Here is an 8,473-nt window from a genome sequence, read left to right on the forward strand (position 1 = left end):
CTCTCTCTAAACCCTATCGCTGACCCCGATCGCCATTCTTTTCTTGCGCTGCCGCCCGCAGCAGCAGTTGCAGAGGGGGATGCGGGGCGTCGCTGCGATCCCCAGTTCATGCCACCGATTCCACTTCTTCACGAGGTTGGTAGCATGCATTGCATTGCATAATCAACCTTCTTGCTAGCTAGAGCTTAATTAATCAGCTACCAACATAGTAGCAAGCAATCCCATTTGATCGCTCTGCTTGGACTAGTTTCTTTCCGTTTCTTGCAGCCGAAACTAATTACATCTTGCCTAGCTAGCTTGTTGGGTCCATCATTATAATTAATCGAGCTTCATTAAAATTACCCACATTGAACTAGCTATAGCTTAGTTCCATCAATTAGCGATAATGAACAACCCAGCTGCTAGCTAGTTTCTTTCTTGCCTTGTTTCCGCCGCGAGAATCATAATTCCCATCTACTATCTCCGTGCCAAAATATGACGTTTTGGTAGGCTAAACGTCATATATTTTGGCACGGAGGTAGTATAATGTATCCTGTAAAGAGAAAAGGGAAACAACATACTAGTATATTATTAGGTACATCGATCTTGGGGGGCTTTCGGTAGAGAAATAATCATGGTAATTAAGATCAAATTGTTGTCACACACATGTCAAAAATGGTTGCACACCATATATATATACAATACAAACAGAAGCATCTCAGGGTGCCATCCTGCTTTACATCAACTGAAGGAGGATAAGTTTGTTGCTCTCATGGAAAGCAACAAGTAAATAAGGCACTCAAAAGTAATTAAGCACTAGAGTAACATGCATGTACAAAATTCAAGTCCTGGATTAATGGATTCACCCATGACCCTTCCCTTGAGATCTTTCTTCCATCTTTCACCCATGCATGCCGATGATAGATGACATCCCTGGTTTACTTTACTCTGATGAATCTTTCTTCCATGACCTTCACCTTTTAATTTCTTCCATGAGGAAACATGCATGTTGCACTCTCTCAATCCAGTAGCTTAGCCCGGCCCCTTGGTAATCCATCAGCGTTACACAAACTTGCTACGATCCATCAAGCCGGTGCTCCACATCCACTTTGGATTTTGCGCCTCAAACAAGCGCCCATATTCCCTGCCAAGTTCAATGCCTTCCTTATTCGTGACAGCCCTCACTTTCCTGCCAAACCAAGCACCAACATTCAGACATCTCTAAAGGAAGACAACAAAAGAAAAACATCCATGCAGGATATCTATCATGCCAAAAGTATTGTTCTGAGCTCGAGCACAGACGTGCTCATTGTCCTCCCCCCTTTATTCGCTCCCAGATCGCCAACTCAACGGGTATAGGCTGTTGTATCTCGTCACTTTTCAGAGCCTGTGGCCCACATAAGACAAGTGACACCGTCCGTTAAGCCATGGCTGGTTCGGAAGTGTGATGACGATAGGGGCCGTTATAGTACAGATTCTGTTCCAATGGCGATTCCCGCACCAGCACCGTACCTTCAGGTTGCATAGTATAAATCAAAAACAGAGAAAACGAAACACACACAGAGAGAGGAAACGAGCTAATGGTCTGTGCTTACAACTGCTAATCCACCGTCGATAGCTGAGTCCGCTTCAGGCCCCATAACCATGGAGGAGGCGGTACTGACCTCCGATGGCGCAATGCACTCTATTTGTCCTTGCACCCAAGCCTGATCTTGCTCCATCTCTTCAGATTTGTCGTCAGGATATTAGTATGTACCCAAATTCAGAACAAAGCAGAAGCACAAGTCACATCATTCATAGACTGGTCTATATAAGCAATGCAATCATATTTTGAAAACTGCAATGGTAACATGGTCGTAAGCCATGCAATTACTGAGCAGCATCAGAAGACGGTCATAAGCATAACACTAGTGTTGTCAAGACAGACAAGCTCCATTGCCTTCATGTATAAATATTGAAATGGCTGAAACTGAATGGTTTTTTATTGGTAATGGGTAAGGTGAGGAGCAAGGACGCCCCTCTGCGGGATTTACTATGTGCGTCTGCGAGATTTGCTTAACCCAGATGAAATCAAACACCTGAACATAAAAAAAGAAGTCATTAGTAACTAATCACAATACACTAAATTCTGCACACAAAGTACCTCCAGCACAGTAGACCCATGTGAGCAAATTGACCACACTCACAATCCAACTCCTCACCTCCATCTACCATGCTCACTTTGTACGACACTATACACCGCCTCTCCTTCTGTGTGTATCGCAATATATACGCCTTCCCCTTATCTATCTCCTCCACCTAGTAGGCACTGTACTCATACAGGATAAGGCCGAACTGCTCGAACATTGCTCATGTGCCTATTCCGCTGGCATGTCGCTCAATGTCTAAGTTAGCTCTCATGAGCGGTCTCCCTTGCAAATCAGAGCAAATGTCAGACAGAAACAATTTTATTTGCCATGCCAACAAGAATGGCAATGTATTTTACATCTTGATCAAGGAAACTTACACTTCTGGTGGCCTTCTCGGCACACATCTCCTCTGCATGCAGTGCACAGACCATCACAGGAGCACACGATGAATCCAGCACATGCTCGCGTTTGCTAAATGATACTAGTCGTTACCGCACAATCACTCCTAAATATGAAGGTCCTGTAACTGCTCTGAATGCCACACCTTTTTGCTAAATGACAAACGTACACAACAATGCCTTCAGTTTTGTGTATCACGCCTTCATCTCAGGGAAAACACTTTTGCTTGGTGCAGCCACATCTCATTCTGATTACGAAATCGCTGAATCTTCAACGTGAAAATGCCTGTCAACATTTAGCAGTACTGTCCAGAAATCATGGTCATCCGCATATGTGAATACTTCTTAATTATCTTCAATAAGTGCAAGTTGTCATTCATTCAGTATCCTCACACCGAGAATACCATATGCACACTCATCAGTTCAGATTTTAGTCACTAATTTCTGGAGTTTGTACCACTGAAAGTCGACATACCTTCGCGTTCGCCCAGGAGCTCTAGGGTCATATCAACTGGGAATCATGTGTTATGTGTAACACCAAAAGCTTTGAACTAGGGATTATTCTTCCTCTACTTGAGAGGATAACAAGATCACTCTTTCGAGTCCATCCCTATAATGAAATCCTTTTTGCTGTGGAGTCTGAACATATAGTTACTCTGAATTGCCATTTCATGCTTGTGTTGGCTTGTATTTATATTGCTCACAAATTATCCTTTTGTAGGTATCGCAGTCCCAATATTGCAATAGCTGTCGCTTCAATCGGAGCCCTTGGACTACAGTTGTGGCATATGATGACTAGACAGATCATCAGTTCTTCATGCAATGGCCTGTATGCTCCGCCTTGCATCGCTCAGCCGGAACATAGATCACCAAGAGTGGACTGGGTTGAGGCTGGTGCCGTCTCCCGTGCAGTGAGGCATCAAAAGAGCTGTCGTAAGTATATCAGTCTTCATTATTTAATTAGGAAATTTAATTAATCTAACACATGTTGCACCAATGCATACAAAGATAAATGTAATTATGGCACTCTTCTGTTAATATATGTGAAATTATTTGTATTGCACAACTAAAGGAGAATTGACATTAAAAGTGCACTGGGCTGAAGTAGCGCCTATTGATAACATGCAATTAAATAGAACATGTTTATGTTTATTTCTATTCATTTTTTGAACTCCTTGTGGCAGATTCTTGCTGGGCTATGGTGGTTGTAGCAGCTATTGAGGCTCTACACTACATCAAAACGAAGGAGTTACTTGTGCTATCAGTTCAAGAGTTAATCGACTGTGACACAAAAAGCTTCGGATGTGCGGGTGGCTACACTGAAAATGCGCTTGAGTACGTACAGAAAAATGGTCTGTCCAGAGAATCAGACTATGGCTACATGGGCCGGGAACGTATACTAGGTTGCAAGAAAAATAAGGCACCAGCAGCGTCAATCACAGGTTTCAAAACCATCATCAATCCTACTGAAGAGTCCTTGGAGGCGGCAGTGGCGCAACAGCCAGTTATCATTCGATTGCAGTGCTCGCAGAGCTTCCGAGAGTATAAAGGAGGTATTATTGACTCGCCACCAGCTGCACCCAAAAGCGAAGGCATGTTCGTGCACTATGTCCTGATTGTAGGCTATGACACGGACTCCAATGGCATCAAGTTTTGGCGATTCAAGAACACCGCTGGTGAGGGTTGGGGCGAGGCACATCGCTGACCAGCGAGGCGTGCTGGGTATGTTTATGTATCCAGCAATGTACCCGGTGCTGGACAGCTGACCTTCATCTATCCAGGGTCAAAGAGGAAGGGAGGTTGTGGGCAAAGGCCGGGGCTAATGGCCTTGGGGTATTGCTGCCTGGGACTTATGATGTGTGCATATGAACTTTGTTGTGTAAAATCAGGTCATGTACAATTGTACATAAGAAGTGCTGCATAGGTGTTGTGTAGGCAACATAGTTCGCTACTTACTGGATTTGTAGTAATTGCTTACAGGGATCTGCTGTAATTGATCACTTGTTGCATCCAGCATACAAACAAAAACAGTTCAGTAAGTAAAAGTAAGAAACAGGCATGGATGAGGTTGCTCGATTCTACTTACTGTGTAGCAAAAAGCTGGCTCAATTGCTTGTAATGTGAACTTGTGGGAAACAACTCAACTCCCAGAAAGCCAAAGTAGCTTGATTTATCAGAGTAGATGGTACACTAGTCAAACAGACATAGGAACCCAAGGCAGGCAGGCAGGCTTAATAATTACTTGCTCCGTCCCATAATATAATATAAGAGCGTTTTTGACACTAGCGTAGTGTAAAAAAACGCCCTTATATTATGGGACGGAGGGAGTAATAATAATTCTAAATAAATAGGCCTTTCATTCATTCAGCCACCACCAGATGGTGAACTGAAGGTTGTAGCGATCTGTGCAAGTCTAAAAAAACAGGGGAGATGATTTCAGGGTGGGTGTGGAAAATCTCACCGTGTTCCTCAATTGCACGAGCACCCCCGGCTCGCCCTCCATGGGCCCGGACCTGACGCGCACAAGTTGAAGGACAACTCTGGCCGCCTCACACTCAAGGCAGCCCGTCGTGGAGGTGGAGACGTGGGTCGTTGAGGAGCGGCGGGAGGAGGTCCGCCATGAGGTGCCACTCGTGCTGCTACGCCTTGGTGCCCCAGCCCCCCGACACCGCCGGCGGGGGGATTCCGGTGGTGGCCGGCTCCGAGAGTGAGGAGGGGAATTGCTCTCGGGCTCGGCTGGGCTGCGGGCGGACCAAGGAGATACGGCCAGGCCAGGCCAGCGTGGGCCGTGTCTCGCTCGCTGGTGCCGGTTTGTGGCCCAGCCGAGTGTGGTGCCATGTGTGTTCTAAAAAAAAAGTGTGTTCTAAAAAAAAACTACTACTCCTAGTTGGTTGCCTACCGAAGATACAAAGGTGGACATGGATGCGCGCGCACCCACATGAATAGTAAATTCATGAAAAAATAAGAAAAAAAATTAAAATTTCTGAAATTTCGCGGCATGAACCTTTGTCGATCATCCTACTCACGTGTCAAGTTTCATGATGTATTGACACCCATGATATTCTTAGTGAATGAATTACAAACGCAACCATGCAATTCATTAAACAAAACAGTGTTCTTTAATATAGCTTCGATTTTGTCATTTTTGCCCACATTACCACGGATGTGATTTCTTCGTGAAACTTCATATGCGAGTATACCGGTTAAATATGTATATTAAAAAATGAATTCAGATTTTTTTCTAGCATTCTGTTTGAATTTACTATTCATAAAGAGTTCACGCGCACCCAAATCTGTCCGTTGCCTACCCCTAAAAAAACTAGTTGGTTGCCTAAAAAAGCTACTGACAACTCCCTCGATCCAAAATTAGTTTTCGCTCAAACAGGCATCTACTGATCTACACACATTTGAGCGACTACTACTTCCTCTGTCCCATAATATAAGAACGTTTTTGCCACTAGTGTAGTGTAAAAAACGCTCTTATATTATGGGACGGAGGGAGTAATTCCAGACGCAGGGTGCTAGATAGGCCCTTTGAGTTGCGGGAGGCTAACTTGGAATGTGGCGTTGGAGGCCACAGTCTGTTGGAAACAGGCCTCATTCCATTCCATGTATGTCATGCGCGGGCGTCGGCATTACTTCATGTGAGGGCGTAGCAACAGACCTCCACAGCCTTGTCATGCCCCGGCCATTCACCATCTTCTAAGTTTTTTTTTTTTTTTTTTTTTTGCGAAATCACCATCTTCTAAGTTGACCTCGTCATCGAGGGCGGGTCCAAATCCACCGCTCCTGCTTCGAGTTCATCCTCCAACCAGCGTTTAAGGTGGGTCTTAGTCCGCCCAAACCGACATGAGGTATTCCTCGACCATTGATGCGCTAAAGTGGCGGATGTTGAGGCGGGAGGTGATGGGATTTTCTATGGCAAGAGGGGACAATGTCGCAGAGGAAAACACGCGTCCCCCTTCGCTCTGTACTCTCGCGAAACAGGTGAATATTTCGGCTCCGCTCCTACAGACCCGGTGCAGGTCTACCTCATCTCCTGCAGCCTTAGGCCATGGAGATGCGGTGGATCTCGGCCTTTACCGGCGGTAGGGCTCCTGCTTAGTTTATAGGTGTCTTTGTAGGGTTTGTGTTCTGCTCAGAAAGACGAGGCGACGACGACTCCCTGATGATGGAATAAGATTCTCCCCCGCCTAGTCCTCGTCCTGGCGGTGCGTCTAGCATCATCGGAGGGCGTGTGGAGGTGTGTAGCCCACATATCCCACATGATTCAGCAGTATTTCTCTTTGACGGATCTACTTGGATCCAGCTTTCGTTCGTCTTCATTGGTATTTCTACAAGTTGGATATTTTTGATCTACACTTCTTTTCACCAGCGACAATTTTTGTTCTAGTGTGCTGATCCTTTAGGGTGTTCTAATTTTTTAAAGCATTTTTTGAACAATGCTCGCAGATTCAAAAAATATTTACTGAATTCTAAAAATGTTGATGAATTCAAAAAATGCCTTAAGATTTTAAAAATGTACTGAATTTAATAAACACAAATTTCAAAAATGTAAACGGATTAAAAAAATGTCTGAATCAAAAAATGATTGTGGATTCAAAAAATCACTAAATTGTAAAATTGTTTGTGAATTCAAACAAAAAATTAGATGTTAAAAAGTGTATTGAAATTAAAAAACACGAATTTCAAACAATGTTAACATATTTAAAAATAACAGAATCTAAAAAAAATATTATGGATTAAAAAACATTCATGAATTCAAAAAGTGTGCAAGAAACTGAGAAAATATTTCTGAATTAAAAAATATTCATTAACTAAAAGAATGTTCATGGTTTCAAAAAGTATACAAAAAATAAAATATGTTCCTTAATTTAAATATGAAAAAATATAAAATAAAATAAAAACAGAATAAAACCGAAAGAAACACACAGAGAAAAAAAAAGGAATGGTTCTAGAACCTTTCCAAAACCGGTCATAAAAAGAATAGAATAATTGGTAAATGGCCGGCCGATATTGGCTTGTACGCCCTGAGCGGGTGCGCATTTGGTCGACACATGTCGACTAATGTGGTAAACTAGGCGATTAAGGCGCGTGTTTGCTACGCTCGTCCATCTTCAAGAAAATTGAAATAAAATGTTAAGAGAAAGCCCATATAGTAGATTTCTTTTATATAAAATTTAAACAATTTGAATTGCATGTGTCAGAAGTAATTCACTAACATAAATGCTTTCCCTATCATAATTTCTCTACATATGGGAAGAAGCAAAAGAAAACTTGGAGCATAATAGAATAAAACTATACCCTCTAAAGGTTGACATCACCTACTTTTGCACAAATTCAACCGTATTTGGAATGTCATCCATGTAGTTGGCTATCTCGACAAATGTATAGTACAAGCTAAACTTATATGTTTGAAAAATATGCGTCTAGTGTTAAAAACAAAACAAAAAACTATGGATCTACAATATATTATAGTCGTATATAGCAAGAAATGGAGAAAAGCTTAGCAAGCCTGCATTTGATCAAAGTCACTGCAGACAAAATCCAACAATCAACAGACCATACAAAATGCCTCTCCACCAAAATAAAAAAAGAATCCCCTTTTCTGCAAGAGCAAACACATTTTATGAAAAAGGAATTAACGCAAGCCTTTAGTAACTCAAGAGAAGGAACAAATAAATCCAGAAAAAAAAGTATGGATTGAAATAAGCCTATCAATAATCTTGAGGAAAAATGGAAGATACCAAGATGAACTGATCTAAGTTAAGCAGCATGCTAAATCATACTCAGGAGAGGCAATAGAAATTATTTTTTATTGTAAGATTGTGTTGATGTATGGATGGTATTGACATATAGTTGGACACGAGAATAACAATGTTGGAAATTAGTAATATTTCAGGGCTCGATCATGGCCGACGAACGGCGGCCATCAGGGCTCGGTCCGGGGTGGTGGTGCATCTGGCG

At 42.6% G+C, this 8,473-nt stretch overlaps 1 protein-coding gene and 1 long non-coding RNA gene across 3 annotated transcripts; one reads left to right on the top strand and one right to left on the bottom strand.

Annotated features, from left to right (window-relative positions):
• Positions 1 to 600: 600 nt before the first annotated feature.
• Positions 601 to 5,234, bottom strand: LOC109767296 (uncharacterized). Of its 2 annotated transcripts, XR_005760621.3 has the most exons (6): positions 4,968 to 5,234; positions 2,982 to 3,434; positions 2,486 to 2,792; positions 2,181 to 2,390; positions 1,575 to 2,057; positions 1,245 to 1,491 (listed from the first exon to the last, which is right to left on the bottom strand). It is a non-coding gene; the product is annotated as an uncharacterized lncRNA (long non-coding RNA). The 2 variants fall into 2 exon arrangements; XR_006665673.2 differs by lacking the exons at positions 2,982 to 3,434; positions 4,968 to 5,234 and adding an exon at positions 601 to 1,168 and having other exon boundaries at positions 1,282 to 1,491; positions 2,486 to 2,776.
• Positions 3,461 to 4,354, top strand: LOC141026506 (ervatamin-B-like). Its single transcript, XM_073503169.1, has one exon. The coding sequence runs from the start codon at positions 3,705 to 3,707 to the stop codon at positions 4,209 to 4,211; it is 507 nt and encodes a 168-aa protein (XP_073359270.1). The 5' UTR covers positions 3,461 to 3,704; the 3' UTR covers positions 4,212 to 4,354.
• Positions 5,235 to 8,473: the final 3,239 nt, after the last annotated feature.

The sequence above is a fragment of the Aegilops tauschii genome, chromosome 1 (assembly GCF_002575655.3).
Source record: "Aegilops tauschii subsp. strangulata cultivar AL8/78 chromosome 1, Aet v6.0, whole genome shotgun sequence".
Classification (NCBI taxonomy): Eukaryota; Viridiplantae; Streptophyta; class Magnoliopsida; order Poales; family Poaceae; genus Aegilops; species Aegilops tauschii.